The 18,112-nt window shown below is 32.1% G+C and overlaps 1 protein-coding gene across 1 annotated transcript; it reads left to right on the plus strand.

The window, feature by feature from the left end:
- Positions 1–1,095: 1,095 nt before the first annotated feature.
- On the plus strand, positions 1,096–2,076 carry LOC127263947 (uncharacterized mitochondrial protein AtMg00810-like). Its single transcript, XM_051293268.1, has one exon. It carries the CDS (start codon positions 1,096–1,098, stop codon positions 2,074–2,076), a length of 981 nt encoding a protein of 326 aa, XP_051149225.1.
- The last annotated feature ends 16,036 nt before the right edge of the window (positions 2,077–18,112 follow it).

The following is an 18,112-nucleotide window of genomic DNA, read 5'->3' on the forward strand; positions in this document are numbered from 1 at the left end:
GGCTGTTACTCTACCGCAACAACTCCAGCAGGCCAGCGACCAAGCTAAGAATAAGGTTGTTTACCGGATGAATATCTTCTTCGGCTTTGACTCCAAGAATCCTTCTTCTCGTCTTCAATCCTCCATGGATGAGCTCTCTCAACACTCTAACAGGTGGAGAGAATACTTCTCTAAGTTCTGGTTGCTCACCCACGAATACAAACAAACATCCATATCAAATATATACACATTACACAAAAGACAAAAGCTGACTGTGACAACTTTTGGGGCAGTGTATTCAAGGTCATTTAATGCCATCCAGTATGAGAGGACAATACATGCAGCTTCTCCTGCACGTCCTCTGTCCAATGCATATTCATTTGTCCTATTCCATTGAGTGTAGAACACACAAGATGCATCCAAAAGCTGTAACTCGGTCAACTCTGCAGTTGGCAGGTTTCCCGAAATGGTATCAAACAGAACTTGCAACAACATCCTGCAACTTGCTCATATGCCAAAAGTAGAAACAAAAGGGTTTGGCAATTTTGAATATGCCAACAGATTGATTTCCATGAGTCATGACAGGTCCCCAATCCACATCAACATATGCTTCTAAATAGAGAGAGGACTCTCTCTTTAAATGTAGACCAAACTGTTGTGTCCCCTTCAAGTATCTCGGCACAAGGAAGGCAACCTTCCAATGTATTATGGTTTTGTTTGTGTTGGAACTTTACTATTACATGTGTATGTGTGCTTTTTATTAAAGGAAAGAGTTGAAAATATATTATTCTTTATTTTTCGCAATATGTTGTAATCATGAATATATTGTATTCCTTATTTTTCGCAATCAGCTGTAATTATGTTGTATATTTTTCATACTTTACGTTGTAATCTTGGCTATATAATAGAGTTTTCTCATCACCACAAATTAGTTTCCTCGGAGTCCGACTCATGTGTGCAAGCTCAAAAAGGCATTATATGGTCTTCGGCAGGCCCCTTTGGCTTGGTTTCAGCGTTTCAACTCGTATCTGTTGAAGTTAGGATTTCATCAGACTCGTTCGGACTCGTCCCTATTCTGCCTTCAGAAAGGGTTGTCACTTCTATACCTTCTATTGTATGTTAGATGATATTATCCTCACAGGAAATAATCGGTCTCTTCTTCAGCAGGTTATTGCTCGCACTCGTACAGAATTTGCTATTAAGGATCTAGGGCGGTTGAACTATTTTCTGGGGTTAGAAGTTTCTTATACTTCTAATGGTCTTTTCATTGGACAGGCTAAATATGCTCATGACATTCTGGATCGTGCTCAAATGTTAGACTGCAAACTTGCTGCCACACCACTAGCTGCCGGCACATCCTTGCAGAGTACTGGCTCTTCGTTTGGTGACCCTACTCTTTATCGCTCTCTGGTGGGGGCGTTGCAGTATCTAACTCTTACAAGGCCCAACCTCTCATTTGCTGATAACACAGTCAGTCAGTATCTCCATTCTCCTACCGATGAGCACTTTCTGGCCGTGAAGCGTATTTTGCGATACGTCAAAGGAACTCTTCATTATGGCCTTCACTTCACACATCATCCCAAAACTTCTGTTGTGGGTTATTACGATGCTGACTGGGCCAGATGCCTCGAGACTTGTCGCTCCACTTACAGTTACTCTATATTCTTTGGAGGAAATCTCGTCTTTTGGAGTGCCAAGAAGCAACCTACCGTTGCCCGTTCTAGTTGTGAATCTGAATATCGAGCCTTGGCCAACATCGGGGCAGAGGTTGTTTGGCTGCTTAATTTACTCAAAGAACTTCATCAGTCGCCCACCCTTCCTACGACGCTATTCTGTGACAACAGAAGTGCCATTTTCCTCGGTCAGAATCCTGCCTCTCACAAACGAGCTAAGCATATTGACATTGATTGTCATTTCATTCGTGAGCTTGTTTCTTCAGGCAAGCTGCTTACTCAGTTTGTGCCCTCTCATCTTCAGTTCGCGAACATTTTCACCAAGGCGCTGCCGCGACCGGCATTTGAGCTTCTGCGATCCAAGCTTTGCGTTTGCTCATACCCCATGCAACGCTTGACGGGAGGTATTAAAGGAAAGAGTTGAAAATATATTATTCTTTATTTTTTGCAATCTGTTGTAATCATGAATATATTGTATTCATTATTTTCCGCAATCTGCTGTAATTATGTTGTATATTTTTCATACTTTACGTTGTAATCTTGGCTATATAATAGAGTTTTCTCATCACCACAAATTAGTGATTGATCGCATATCACTCTTACACTTTTAATTTAAAATGCCCAATGTAACAAAATGGATATGAGGAGGAATTAAATATCTCATTGCTAAGTGACTGCAATTGAAATTATGATTCAAAATGCTGCATTTGTGTGCATGAAAGCTGTAAAATAAATTTGAAATTCTACATTTATATTATATATTGTATAAATATGTAATATATATGGAGAGTTACAATTTTTCCCAAATTTTCAATTCAAAAGGTGTCTCCAGAAATCAAACAGGGTATTTACTGAAACTTCAAAGGATGTCTTTATATCTATAAATAGAGGACTTTGCAGGAAGAATTAAAATAAATTCCGTTAAGCAACTAAATAATTCTATAATGCAGAAATCTCTCTCTATACTTAGATTTATATTATATTACATTCACAAACTAAATAATTTTTAATGCATCCGTAGGAATATATATATACACAGTCCAAAAATTTGTTATCCTTATTTATATTTATTTCTCAAGTCCTAATATGAACTTTATGTAATCCAAGGCAATAAAAGATCGAAATATTATCTTTTGAAAGTGAATCTTTCACGAATAAGAAGTTGTCCAGTTATTATCGTAGTTACTCTACACATTATTTTTAATATTTGAATATTATATTTTTGAGTAGGGTGCCATAGTTTTTGATAAGATCATTACTCGGTCGTACAACAAGGTGTTAACCATTCAAAAGAAGGATCAAGGATGGAAGATGCCCGCACAAATAAGCGATCGAGTAGTTTGTCACAAAAATCCTAGTTGAAACGTCGCAGAAAAATAAGCCCGAGTCGAAGAACGTTGATGAAGACACCCTTGAGACATCTTCGGTTGACACAAATAAATCTCCTACCAAAGAGATGGGGGAGGTCATGGAAAATCTGCAGAAACGACATACTTGTTGTAGATGTATCAACCTATTGTTGACGGGTTGTGTAAAATCTAATTATTATAAATACTCAATTAGTTTATATCTTGATTATCTAAACATGTGTACGTAAGTACTGCAAATAATTAAGCTTTAATGTCTTAAAAGGATAAGCCATGGTTGTACATAAATAATGTAGGATCGACATTTGACTAGAATGTCGAATGTGGTGCTATAAATTCAATCATGTTAATATTGGTTATCTTACTTACATTATGTTCGAATGTTTGATGGATTTATAGCTGAAATTTGAGAATTATATTACAAAACTACGAAATTAATACATTGGAAAATATATTGAAACATTTGGAATTTTCACAAAGTTATAGCTCAATGGGGTTAAAAGTTTTGACATTTTTCAAGGGTTGAAGGCATTTCGTGGGATACAAGTGTGAAGCTTGTGCACACTGGGGAACCTTTTGCCAAATTGAATGCAATATTTTTGTTGCGATCATGGCAGAAGTCAGCTAAATATTTTTTTTGACAAACTTGGTGTAGATTGCATCATGGTGGAGGATGCATCAAGCAAGAAATTTCGGGTACTTAATTTCAAAAATTATTTGTGTATTACAATTGAATATATATATATATATTAGCTTACATTGAAAATCTCTAATGACGCAAGAAGATGGTAAGGCAAGGTTATAGCTAGACATTTTGTAAATATGATTGATGAACAAATGAAGGAGAAAACCTTCAAATCAATCATGATAAGAAACATAAAATTCTATGTTTTTAAAATAACAACAAGAAATAAAACAATTTGTTGGATTTATTGAAATTTTGAGTGCTTCTATAGGATTCAAGTATATTTAAAATCGGTGGAGGTTATGGTTTATCGAACTATGGATTTCCTTTGTTGATAGAAGGATATTCAAATACTAATAGGATAAATCATGTCGAAGATCACTCCTCCATATTGGGATGGGTATTCTTGCTTGGGATAGATGTCATTTCTTGGGCTTCCAAGAAGCAAACTCATATTATTCATTTGTCTACGAAATATGCCACAACTAGCAAGGAAAATGAATTCATAATTTCGTTAGCGAAATTGCATTATGGATTAAATTGTTACCAACAATCTCTAGTAGATGTGATAGAAACAACGATTCCTAAAAAATATATCCAAATTTATAATGGGAAGTCTACACACTTAAGCGTTAGACATAGTATGATTCGTGAACTAATCATGAATAAGGTGATCTCGATGAAATTCGTTCGGCACAACATAATCTAGGTTTGACAAAGGGATTGAATTGGGACTTAGTGGACAAGTCATCTGCTCGTATGGATTTAAAATCCATCTAAATCTGCTAAGGGTGAGATACCCAATTCTCTCCTAATGCAACGTTAGGAGCTGAATTCAATGTGGAAATCTCACATTTATTAGATTGGAGTGCACAATGCACACACATCCCCAAGTATGTGTTCGGACTTGCAAGAAACTAGGCTAGGACTTGTTTTCTTAATAACTCATTTGAAAATTTACTAATGTAGGAGCAAAATTAAAGGAGTTACCTGCACAAGTATGAATTTTTTCTGCTTCAAAAAATTTTTGAACTTGCTTTGATTTACTCGTGAATGGACAGAAACACATGACTTGTAACATGACAAGTTAACTCATGAAAATCATAAATTTGTGTGTACTTTACCTTCATGTATTGAACTAAGTTGAAAAGTTCAATCTTGAGGACACATTTATGATATTAGCTACGTGTATTGTACAAAGTGGAAATTCAATCCTTACAATGTTTTCACTCATGTATAAATTTATGTAATATATTTGTTTAATTTTTAATTGGGTTGAGAATTATGCTAAGATGCGGAAGATTTTTGGAATTTTTGCATTTTCTATTATATATATATATATGTATATGTACGTATTTTTAATTTAACACGTCCAACGTGATATGACAATGAGACACAATGGATATGTGGATGAATTAAATTTCCCATTATCTATAAATAGACGACTCTGCAACAAGAATTAAAAATAGATTCCTTTCACTAGTGAATAATGCAAAAATCTCTTAATGCAGGAATATGTACATACTCCAAAAATTCCAAACTTATTTCTATTTATTTCCCAAAGTTTTATTATCTCAATTTTCTTTGTCTGAAATTGAGATGGTCTTTTCGTATTATCTCACCACTAATTTCATGTACCCCAAGGCAATAAAGTGTAAAAATATCATACTCGGAAAGTGAACCTTTCACTATATGAGAAGTTGTCCATCCATTATCGTAGTCATCCTACACACTATCTCCAATTATTTTAACATAAACTGACTAAGTTGATGTGTTGCATAGGTAAGATCAGGTCTGAAGAAGTTCAAGTAAAGCAATCTTCCGATAAATCTTCTGTAGCGTGATGCATAATCCACGAATTCACCTTATTTTGCAGGAAGTCTAATTTCACCTAATAAAGGAGTGTGATAAATGCACATTAGTAGAATATATTTAAACTTTTTTTTACTTTAAATATTTATTTTGAGTTCTTCTCCAGCCCATTTCGTCGAAAAAACAGAAAGCCATTGAAATAAATTCATATTGATGTGTGTTATTAAAAATATGTGCAAACTCGAGGTAACAAAAAGTATTTTGTCACCTTTATATATGATTGCACGAGATATAGCTACCTTAACCTAATGAAGGAAAAAGGAAAAGCAGCAGATGCCTTAAAAAACTTTGAAAATGACGCGGAAAATCAAGCAGGTTGTAACATTAACGCAATTCAGAGCAATCAGAGAGGAGGATATATAGCCCCTTTTGAAGAATTATGTAATGAAAGTATCATACTCAAGGGTAAGACTCCTTAGAAATTGTGTAAATGCAACAAATATTCATACAAATATTCAAAAGTGTGAGCGTGTCTGGCTAAAAGCAGTCGCTATCAGCCTGAAAATGTTAGATTGTGTATTGCTCTAGTGAAAGTCTTGAGTTATTTGAAATATACTCTCAACTTTGACATACACTCACAAGATATCGCCAAGTACTTTAAGCGTAATATCTTGATAACTGAATATTTGTCATAAAAGATTTGTTGTGTACAAATGGATATGTCTTCACGATCGGAAGTGAAGCAGTTTTATGGAAGTCTACGACACAAACTTATATAGTTGGATGCACTATGGAAAAAAACTTCATCGCTTTAGGTAAAAGCGGTTGAAGAAGCCGAATAACATAAAATATTTTTGGATAATATTCAAAGTCAGTACCTCCGATAATGATATATTATAATAGCCAAATGCAATAGCAAATGATAAAAATGAAATTTATAATGGTAAATTTGGACATATCCGACACAGATATAATGCTGTTAGACAATTGATCACTATTGTGGTTATGACTGTTACTATAATACGTCAATTGGAAAATCTTGCAGATCCGCTAACCAAAGAGTTACATCATGACCAAATGTGCAATATGTTAAAGGAAATGTGTCTGAAATCCATAAATTAAGAGACAATTATAGCGGTAATGCAATCAAATCACTCGAATATCTCAAACTTTGGTTCAATGGGAAAACGAAGTCGTAATAGTTCGGCACAAACACTTGATCACCATTTTCTAAAAAGCAACGAGTGTTAGGAAGTGCAAAGTGGTGACGTTGAGTCATTGACTCTTAATAATCGTAAAAGTAAAGTTGGATACTTTAAGATATAATTATCTATGTAAGTGTGAAGTGATGGCCACTTCAAATAGAACACGTATGAATCCAAAGATTGATCCATGGCCAAAACAAATCAAAACGTTATAACAAAATGAGGTTGAGATAGCACTATATCAATATTATTGATTTAAATATATGCAAAAGGCGGAATAGTTCAATGCATCGTCTCAACTAGGCCACTGTTACATAGAGTAATACTGATAAAGAAAGGTTCAAAGTCACAAGCTACCTATCATGACATGTCGATATCTCTCAAGTTGAGCGGTGTCTTGTCTTAATTATAGGTATTTCCACTCATGTAGGGGATTGTTGGAAAATTGGTTAATTATTTAATCGATGAAATTTCATTTTTAATTAAATTTATAATTTTCGGAACCGGTTATTCGGTGAGTTGAAAACCATGTGGGATGTATAGTAGCTATTAATAGTGTGCTTTAGGCATATGAAAGTTGGTAAGCCACAAGCGCGCATCCCACTCACCCGGATCAGATAATAACACAAGCACACGAGGATGAGTTTTGTCTCGAACTCAAAGGTCGTGGTCGTGGTCGTGGGTTTAGGATTAGATTTGATGAATGGTAGACTTCACAAAGTCTATTAAGCTCCGGAGCAAAATCGAAACAATAAAATATTTTGCTGAAACTCAGAAAGATATATTTTTTGAAACAAAAATATATGCCAAACATTGTAATTAAATGCATGTATGACAAATGATAGTTTTGAATTAAAAATTTAAATCAATTATTACAAATAAAATAAATTCTGATTATTACACGAAATAATGAACGATGGTTTTGACTTTTATCAAACTTATAGTTGACAGTTACCGGCTATTAACGCCAATATCTTCGCCTCAGCATTAAATCCCCCGAGGGATGGAGTGTCTATCAAAGGCCTTCACTATCCCATTCTTCAACTATACAAGTCAAGCGTATCTTCTCTTTCTCTCTAATTCTCTCATCTCCAGTAAGGGTTCCGGTTACACTTTCCGGCAAACTCATTTCATTCTAGCGTTCTCACATAGCTCAAGTTCCTTCATTCTAGTACGTCAGAGCTTCAAAATATAAGGGTGTCACCAAGTTTAGAGATGAGCGCCATTTTATCTTTATAAACATTACACCACGAACCGAAGGCACTATTAGGACGTATTTGTTTTATAGAGAGAGGTTATACCTTGACTCGACGTAATTATCAAATTTATTTTGATAAATAATATTGATATAAAATTAATTTCGATAATTAGATTCTTGCGGTATAATAATTTTTTAACATTACCTCACTAAGGAACGACTACTAACTTGTCTGAACTAGTTTGGTTGAAAAATCACTAAGAAGAGAGCTTGCTCAAAGGAGGTCGAAGGCAAATTCTTTTCACTAAATTTATCCAGAGTATTTGACACTGTTACAATAAGTTTATATAGTTTAGCATATCCGACTTGCTTGGTTTTGAAACAATTGTGTATGGTATGAGATTTTCCAATACCCACGGGAAGAGTAATGGTTGTGAATTCCTAAAAAAAATCATAGTAAACCCTAAGCATATTGTGATTTAAACTAAATTGAGCATGATTTGCCATATCGGTAGAGTCTGGTCTGACTTGGCCTATTCGTAGCTGCAACGGCCTGGGCCGTTCCGATCCCATTACAAAATCACCGAATTTTCTAATTTTTTTTCTTTATGTATTTTTGCAAATTTGAAGAAGAAAATCTAATTCGAGGGATGTTTGGAAAATGAAAATGTTGCAGGAGTAAGGGAGACCTTTATATTAAAATTAATAATTATTTCAAATATATTTATATAAAATTAAGATTTGAATAACCTGAATTTAATTATAATTTCAATTAAAATTATTTTTTAAAGATTTTTTACGGAAAGTAATCTATTACTATAAATTATACTCATTCCAGTAAAATTGGAATATTTGAGTAAGATATAAATTAAGAAAAATAAATCTTTTATTTAAAAAGTAAAAAATATGTAAATAAAAAGATAGATTGAGGTATGTTTTAAAATTATTTAAAAATTAAAAAAAAAATATCATGAAGGAATGTAATAAAAACCAATGATATTTATTATAAATAAGTATTGAATGGAAGCTAATAATTGAATACTCTCTCCGTTCATTAAAATTAGCCCATTTGGGCTTGTTACAAGAATTAAGAAAAATAAATACTTTATTGTAAAAGTGATAGTTAATTGAGGGTATTTTTGAAATTTTAATTAAAAAGTGAAGTAAATAAAAAGAGAAGATAATAAAATCGGTGATATTTGTTGTAAATAAGTGTTGAATGAAGGGTTGATAGATATGTTTTGGCCCAACCCAATACCAAGCTCAACCCATAACCCAAAACCCTTTAACCCGACCCGCACCTTATAACTCTCCCTTCCCTTCCCTTCCCTTTTCATTTGAGACAGTGTGTATCGCGATTCAGTTTTCTCTCTGGTTCATCTTCATTGCCATTCTTCTCGGTAAGTTTGGGGTTTTCTTCTTCACCAAAATTGCAGTCGTTCTAGTTCGATTCCTTCGGTAAGTTGTTCATCTGGGTGTTCTTTGTGAGGTTTTGGGGGAAATCCATCGATTAGAGTTTAGGGTTCTAAGATAAAGTCCGTTGGTTTGGGGTTTTGTTTGGAGGCGGTTGGGTTAGTCCCTAAGTGTGAGTCATTAGATTGTAGACTGAGTCGTCAAAATAGTTTCCTCTATCTTTTGTCGAGTCGCTTGGAAATCGCTAGAAGAGGAAGTCGCCGGAGTTGATGTCTTGTCGCTGCGCGTCGCTAGGTATGATCGCCGGAAGAAGGTCAAAAGAGGGAAGTTCAAGTTCTGTCTTGATATCATTTGTCTAATCTTGGATCTTGTTTTTTTGTCTATTGTGTTCTTACATTTGATTTTCAGAAAGTATATTGTCTTTTGCTTTCAATTTTGTTGGACATATGTTATTTTGAAGATTTTGTTACTTGACAGATTATGTATAAAAATACAATAGTGGTATCAGAGCCAAATTGTCAAACCATTAAGTTCGGGCAGAATCTTTGGGTAAATCGATCGTTGGTAATAGATCGATTTTGGTAAAAGGCTAAACCCTTCATTTTTTAATTCTTGGTGAATCTGCTGATTGCATATTATATTAGGATTTTGGTGAATCTACTGATTGCAGAGATTGATTGTGTAATATTGAAAATCTCATTTTCTTTGTTGCTCTAGATTGTTGTTGTTGCAAATCTTGTGATTGCTTGGATTATGTTTTTGAGTGATTTCATCTGTGGACAATTTATTTCTTTAAATGACTGCTCCTATGTGTACTTTTTTTAATATGCAGCCGTTTGATGGGAAAATAGATTTTACTATTTGGAAACAAAGAATGAAAAGTGTTTTAATTACTCAAAAATTTTCACGAGCAATAGATGGTACATTTGATGATGATACACCTACGGAAAAAGGTGTTGAAATTGATGAATGTGCATGTGCGTGTATTATGTTGCATTTAACTGATAATGTGCTTAGGAAAGTAGGTAAATTCTTTTGTGCAAAAAAATTGTTGAAGAGGTTAGATGCTTTGTACACGGAATTAACTTTGTCAAATAAGTTGTTTTTGCTTGAAAAAATTTTCCAATTCAAACTAGACACTAAGAAGAGTGTTGATGAGAATATAGATGTTTTTACTAAACAAATTCAAGATATAAAGTTGAGTGGAGATAAATATATTGATGAATATTCTTCGATTGTGCTTTTGAATGCCATTTCCGATTTCTATAGTGATGTTAAATCCGCAATTAAATATGGTAGAGATAACATTACTTTAGATATAGTAATGAATGGTTTAAAAAGCAAGTAATTAGACTTAGTAGCTACTAAATCAATTGGAAATTCAATTGGCGAAGTTTTGCATGTAAAAGGTAGTTTTCAATAGGAATAATCAAAACAACAACAATAAAGATAATCAATCATCGAATAACAATAAAAAGAAATATAGAGAAAAGAATTATAAGTCATTGCCTAGGAAATGTTATGGTTGTGGTGGAGTAGACCATTATATTAAAAAATGTCCTAGTGTTGCTAATAAAAGTCAAGTAAATAACACAAATCAAATAACTAAATCCAATGATCAATTAATTATGGCTTTATGTAGTCAACCTTTATGTGATGTATATTGATTGAATTTTGATTGTTTTTTTTTTTTTTACCTTTAGTATGTGAATATTCGTGAAATGGTAACTCTTTGAAAAATTGGCATTTTCGATTTTTTTTTTTTTTTGTGAAAACAGATGCTGAAAATTTTGTAATAAGTAAAATTCTGTGCAGGTTTTTTTTTTTTTTTTTAATAGAACCTGTGAAGATTTTTTTTAAAAAATAAAATCAGTATTGCTGTTTTTTTCCCTTCTTTGTGTAAAAAGAATCATTCGTTTTCTAGGTGGAGTAAATCAACTCTTGTTGTTGTGATTTGTTTTTTTGTTGTTTGCCTTTGTGCTTTGTGCGATGTGTGTTCTAGACTAAGTGAATAATCTAGGATGTTAGTTTCTCGAGAATATCTGAGTGTTTGCATGTTAGTTTGCTAAACTTTGTGATAGTGTTTGCTTAGGCTTTGTGATATATTTTGTTTTTCTTTGTGATAATGTGTGCAAACCTATATTCTTAATAGCTACTTTGTGATCAACGTCGAATTTCTTGGTGTGATATATGCTTGTCTTTGTATTTCTATGTGTTCAAGCATGTGATAGGATCCTTTAGTATGAGCATACGCTATGTCTTTCTTTGTGGTGTCATGACATGTATATACTTTGTGATTAATTCTAAGGTGGAGTTCGCATGTTGCCTCTTTTTTGCGTTAAGTTGTTCCTTTTTTGAATGAACTATTAGTTTCTGCAGGACTAATGTTTGCTTATGAGTGCAGGGTTTACTTAACGTTTTTTGTGAATGTAGGTTCATTGTGTATGGGTGAATCTTCTCGGGCAATTTCCATGCGACTTGATTACTCGAAAAATGTCACTAGGCTATGATGCATCCCTACGGGAGCAACCATTGGTAAATGACTTGGCCAGAAAGGTGGAGAATGTTAGATATGTTTTGGCCCAACCCAATACTAAGCCCAACCTGCAACAAAAAAATCTTTAACCCTACCCGATTTTCTGACACGACCCGACCCGTACCTTATAAATCACAGTCCCCTTCCCTTCCCTTCCTTTTTCATTCGAGACAGTGTGTATCGCGATTCAGTTTTCTCTCCGGTTCATCTTCATTGCCATTCTTCTCGGTAAGTTTGGGGGTTTTGTTCTTTGCCAAAATTGCAGTCGTTCTAGTTCTATTCCTTCGGTAAGTTGTTCATCTGGGTGTTCTTTGTGAGGTTTTGGGGAAAATCGGTCGATTAGAGTTTAGGGTTCTAAGATCGAGTCCGTTGGCTTGGGGTTTTGTTTGGAGGCGGTTGGGTTAGTCCCTAAGTATGAGTCATTAGGTTGTAGACTGAGCCGTCAAAATAGTTTCCCCTATCGTTTGTCGAGTCGCTTCGAAATCGCCGGAAGAGGAAGTCGCCGGAACTGTTGTCTTGTCGCTGCGCGTCGCTAGGTGTGATCGCCGGAAGAAAGTCGAAAGAGGGAAGTTCAAGTTCTGCCTTGATATCATTTCCCTAATCTTGGATCCTATTTTTTGTCTATTGTGTTCTTACATTTGATTTTCAGAAAGTATATTGTCTTTTGCTTTCAATTTTGTTGGACACATGCTATTTTGATGATTTTGTTGTTTGACAGATTATGTATAAAAACAACAAGGATAATAATTAAATGTTGATTTGTTGACTTTGTCAAAATTAGTAATGGGACAAATTTATAGGACGGACTAAAAAGAAAAGTGAGAATAAATTTGGCGAACGAATGAAGTATTAGATTTGTTGACTTTGTCAAAATTATTGTATGTATTCATTAGTTTTAGGTATTTTAATTATTTGTTATTATTAAAATTTTAAAAAGTATTAAAATTTCTATAGAAAATTTTGACCGATATTTGACTCATACACCATGTTGATATATTGTGACTTATCTGAATTAGACAAGGCCGATACGCGACAATGCAACGGAAAACCTGTAATTAAGTGAACAAATTTTCTGACTACGATAGTACAAAAAAATCCAAATCACATAGAGCTTGCATGCAAGAGATGATTGGATTGATGTGATGAGGTGATTTATGACATGCATATAAATCACACGGTTACTCTCGGTTATCCTTATTGATATTTGTTTTTTTATATGGGGTATAGAAAACGTGTAAGTAATATAAAAATAAAAAATATATGTAGTATATTATTTTTTCGGTTAATTGTCCTAAAATTCTTATTTCGCAAATTGTTTTTTTTGTCGGTTCCCGTTTATATATTTGTTTCTTTTAACTCCCTAATTATTCTTCACAACTGGCCATTTATAATTTTACACACTTTCACCTATAAATTTTCAATTTTGCCCTCAAAATAATATTTTATTTATAATTCTATATACCTAATGTAACTCAAAACCCTTAATTGGTGTAACCAATGATCAATTTTATTATTTCATTTTTCGCAAAATGACGACGAACGATACAGAATTTTCGAAGTACATGTTCATTAACTTATTTATATTTTATTCAATCAAAAATTAATATTCTTTATAAATACTTTGTATTAAAAGTTAATAGTTGTGAACATTTAAATATATATATATATATGTAATTTACTTGTAAGTATTTATATATAAAATTAATCTACTTATTGTTTAACTGTATTTGTAAAATTGAGTATACATTGATATTTTCTATAAATATTTTGTATTTTTATTTAAGGGTTGCAAATATATATATATTTTATAATTATTTACTTTTCATATCGTTATCTATCTATTTATTTGTTTATTTTTTAATGATAAAAAGTGAAAATATATGTTAGAAATTAAGAATTATATGTGAAGATAACAAAAAAAAAAAAATTGAAGTTAAAAATAATAATAATAAGGATATTGTAGGAATTTTAAGTGAATAGAGAGTAAAGAAGAATAAATTAATAAGAATATGGAGTAAATGAGAAGAATTTAGTGTATAAGGAGTAAATAGGAAATTGAATTTAGAATCAAAGAGTTTAATGAAAGTTACCGTTAATTTTATTAGGAAAATGAGTTGAAAACTTTTTATTGGAAGCACAATGCCTAGATATCTCTCATGGACAAACAAAATCGGTTTGTCCCATACACCGTCCATTTTCGAGACCTAAGAAAACCATTGACGTTCAAAATCAAAACATTAGTTACTATTAATATTTTATTTTATCCCCCTTAACGAACAGAATGGCAAAATATATGCATTTCCCTCAACTTGAAAAGTCAGCTATAAATTAAATATAATTTCTCTTTCTTGAAATGTCAGCTATAAATAAAATTGATTTTGCTACCATAAAATTTAGCAAAATAGTTAAAGAAAATATCTATTCAATTATAGTCTTGTTAGAATTCTTTAAGTTGAGTAGCCACTAGAAGTCTAGAAATTAAACCAGGACAATAACTTATCACTTACAAATTCATGCACAACTTCAAAAAAGTTTATATTATCCGGTTTTATCTTTTCACCATCTCACAAAGATCTCAAGATTTGATAATCTTTGCATATGTTTCTTCAAATTGATGCTGTTAGATAATAAGTTCATACCTTTTACCATCCAAAATAAAATATTTATATATCATAAAAGTTCAGTGAAAATGTAATTTAGTCTTGTATATGTTTTACCTATCACGTGTTCCAAATTTTGATTTGAAACCAACTAAGAATAGATAAAAAAAATGTATTTTTAGTCTTGTAATTCTTCTACCTTAAGTAGATAATGTTTAAAAATAGCCATGTATCACACTCGTTAGAACTATTAAAGTGCCGATGTGCAAGATACACGACTCGCTTAAAGGCCAGAATGTTAAAAAGAATGTTCCTTTTTCAAACTATATACTATAATTTGAATTATTGCTTAAGAACAAAATATACAAACACATAATTTCACCATTGATAATATATAATGCAATTACATATATGGTTGCGGGCCATTCATTCAGTTACTCGAATTAGAATCGGAATTGTCAACAAGTAGTGAAGCTGGCAATTAACTCTAAGTTCAACTTGAGGTATTATATTTAATAATATGCCCTACAAGTCCTACAAAATGTGTAGCAAATCCCTACATAAATCAATATTGTAAGAAAACTGAATTCCAAGTGCAGGAAAATCGTCTATAAATAGAGTTTTTCTGGATCACAATGTTCACACAAAACAAAGAAATTAATTAAATCAAACAAAGCAATATAATGGCTTCCAACAGCACTCCCTTTTACTTGCTCTTTCTTGCCCTCTCCTTGTTGGCTGTTGCGAATGTCGCAAATGGTCAAGTACTGACCCGACTTATCAGCATTAATGGGACACTTTGCTGCACGCCCACAGGGAGTTGCCCCGGCGGGCCTCCCCTTGCCAATACAACTGTTCGTCTGGTTTGCCCTAATCCGTTCGGTGGCAACACCACCGTTGCAACAACTGTCACTAATTCAAATGGAACCTTTGCCTTCACTATAGTCAGCTTACCCTTCGATTTGTTGCAACTGTTAAGCTGTCGTGTTGTTGTTGCGCTTCCACTAAGCGATGCTGTTTGTCCGGTTCTGTCGACTGCAACTGGCACCCTTACGTCCCTCCTCACTGTTGTCCAAGTTATTCTAGGCTTCCTTTCAACCACCATAAGACTCATACCTACTCTATTCCAATTCTCTGGCGGGGTGTAGAGATGCATACAATACAACCACAATGAATGATCTTCTCATCATATCTATATCGCTAAATATGGCAGAAATACTTATACAAGGAACATAAATAAATGAAAATAAGGGAATCAATTAGGTGTGGCGTACCACACTAGCTCATACCATCTAACAGTGCTTGATTTTGCTTCAGTTTTTCGTTTTCTCTTTGGTGTGTGTTTAAATTTCGCAAGAATAAATGTATGAATATACGAATGGACCTCCATTTGTAACCTTATCGAAGAAGATATCAAATTAAAGATCTTATTATTATTATTATTATTATAACTACTACTTCTTTATGTGATGTATAAATATATATATATATATATCTTGGGAATTTACACTATTTGCTTGATATTATTACCGAAATCGCAAAGTTTTTGTATATTATATGTAAGAAAAGGTGTGAATCTTGTCGGATCGGAAATTACCTAGAAAATTCAATGCGCATTGTACAAGTAATCATGGATATAAATATATTTTGAATGTTGTAAAGTCATTTTTCATATATAATATTTATACTCTATTAACGCTTTGAGTTGTGAAATTGGTACGAAGAGAAAATAAACAATATTCAAAATGTTTGTAAAAATGGAGCACGCCAAAGGTTGGAAAAGAATTTGTGTATCCCAATGAAGTTTTCAGAAATACGGCTGCGTATTTTCACTCTCTATATGACTCTGTGATTGAGAGTGTAATATGTAACTTTGTACTATTTCAATCTCACATATTATGCAATATTTTCTATGTTGGTATATTCTACCTACATCATATCAAAATAGAAAATAATTAGTATATATATATATATATATTTCTCTCATCACATCATATAATTCTTAATTTATTTTGTTACTTACATTCTCATTCTCATGCGAGAAACCAAATGTTTCATATGTGGGGTGAAAGAAGTACCTTTTTTTTGTAACGACAAGTCATATTTATAGATAAAGAAATATCTTTTTTGAAAAGGTGCAATTTCAAATTTTAATCCAAAATTCACATATTTCTCCAAATTATAAAACTTTATGTTTCAAGAAATTCAAAAATAAATTTAAATGTTTTAGAAGGTATTATGTATAAATTTCTTAATATAATTCATAGTTTGAAAATTTTAATTTTCAAATGAAATTAAGAAGTTAAATAATATTCTAGAAAATACGTAATTTCTCAGTGCTATTACATTACTGTAAAAAACTCTTTCCTTAATCATTATAGTAACTAAGGAAGTGTTCTATTGTTGGAAATTTTTGAAATGTCGGGAGAAAATCTACGGTAGAATCTTCAACTCTTAGTCATAGTTATGACTAAGTAATTATCGCATTTATATATAGCACTTGCTTAATTTTTACCTTCATTTGCATTCCACACTTTATTTAATATTGTATAGACATCCACTTGGAAGCATCCATGCAATCCCTTCTTGAAAATAGTTTAATATGACATTCTTCATCTTCAAATGAATTCAATATTAACATAATAAGTGAAAAATCACTATAGAAATAAGAAGATTCGAATAATATTCCGGGGTTTCGAATATAAGCTACATTTGATAGAATTCAAATCGGAATTTATTTAATTCTAAATAAATCTCGATTCCTCAATATATTCGCTTAAAAAGATTACCAAGTATACTTAAACGAGGCTATCTTTTGTCACACTATAAGGGTTGAAAATCACATGCATTAAAACAAAAGAGCACAACACACACACACATATATATATATATATATATAATAAAACATAAACTCTAAAAACCCACAAAAAATAATATATTGGTCATACTGTAATTTTTTCAATTTGTCAGTAAAAATTAATCATTACATTTTTATAACTATTTAATAAATTTATTAAAATTATAATACTCTCTTTGTCCCAATATAATAGTCTTGTTTACTAATTTTATCCGTCCTAAAACAATAGTCTTATTTCCATAAATAATTATATCATTGTATAATTATCCTTAATATTTCATTATTATTACACAATTCTCACTATTTTTTACACTAATATACTCACATGAGCAAAAATGTCTTTTACCTATATTTTTTACCCACTATCAATATAATATCAAGATTCCTTAAATCTCGTGTTCAACGCAACCAAAACTATAGTTCCGGGACAAAGGGAGTATCATATTTTATATAAATAGGTAAATAGCACACAATAGAAATAATTAAATCACAATTTTCTAATGTGTCAATAAAAGAAATTATTATAATTATTTAATAATTTCTTATTAAAATAATAATATTATATTTCATATAAATACATTAATAGTACACATTACAAATAAAAAAATCATATACTACCTCCGTCCACCGCCAATTTATCCATTTTCATTTGGCGTCATTGTTTTTAACATTAAAAATATCCTTATATTTGAATAATTTTTTGTACAAATGTCATTACATTAGTATTATAAGATACCAATAGAAATATTTTTGTCGTTTTTCTTTGATTTGTACTATATTTTGATAT

Source organism: Andrographis paniculata, unplaced genomic scaffold (genome assembly GCF_009805555.1).
Source record: "Andrographis paniculata isolate CXL003 unplaced genomic scaffold, ASM980555v1 Contig69END, whole genome shotgun sequence".
NCBI lineage: Eukaryota > Viridiplantae > Streptophyta > Magnoliopsida > Lamiales > Acanthaceae > Andrographis > Andrographis paniculata.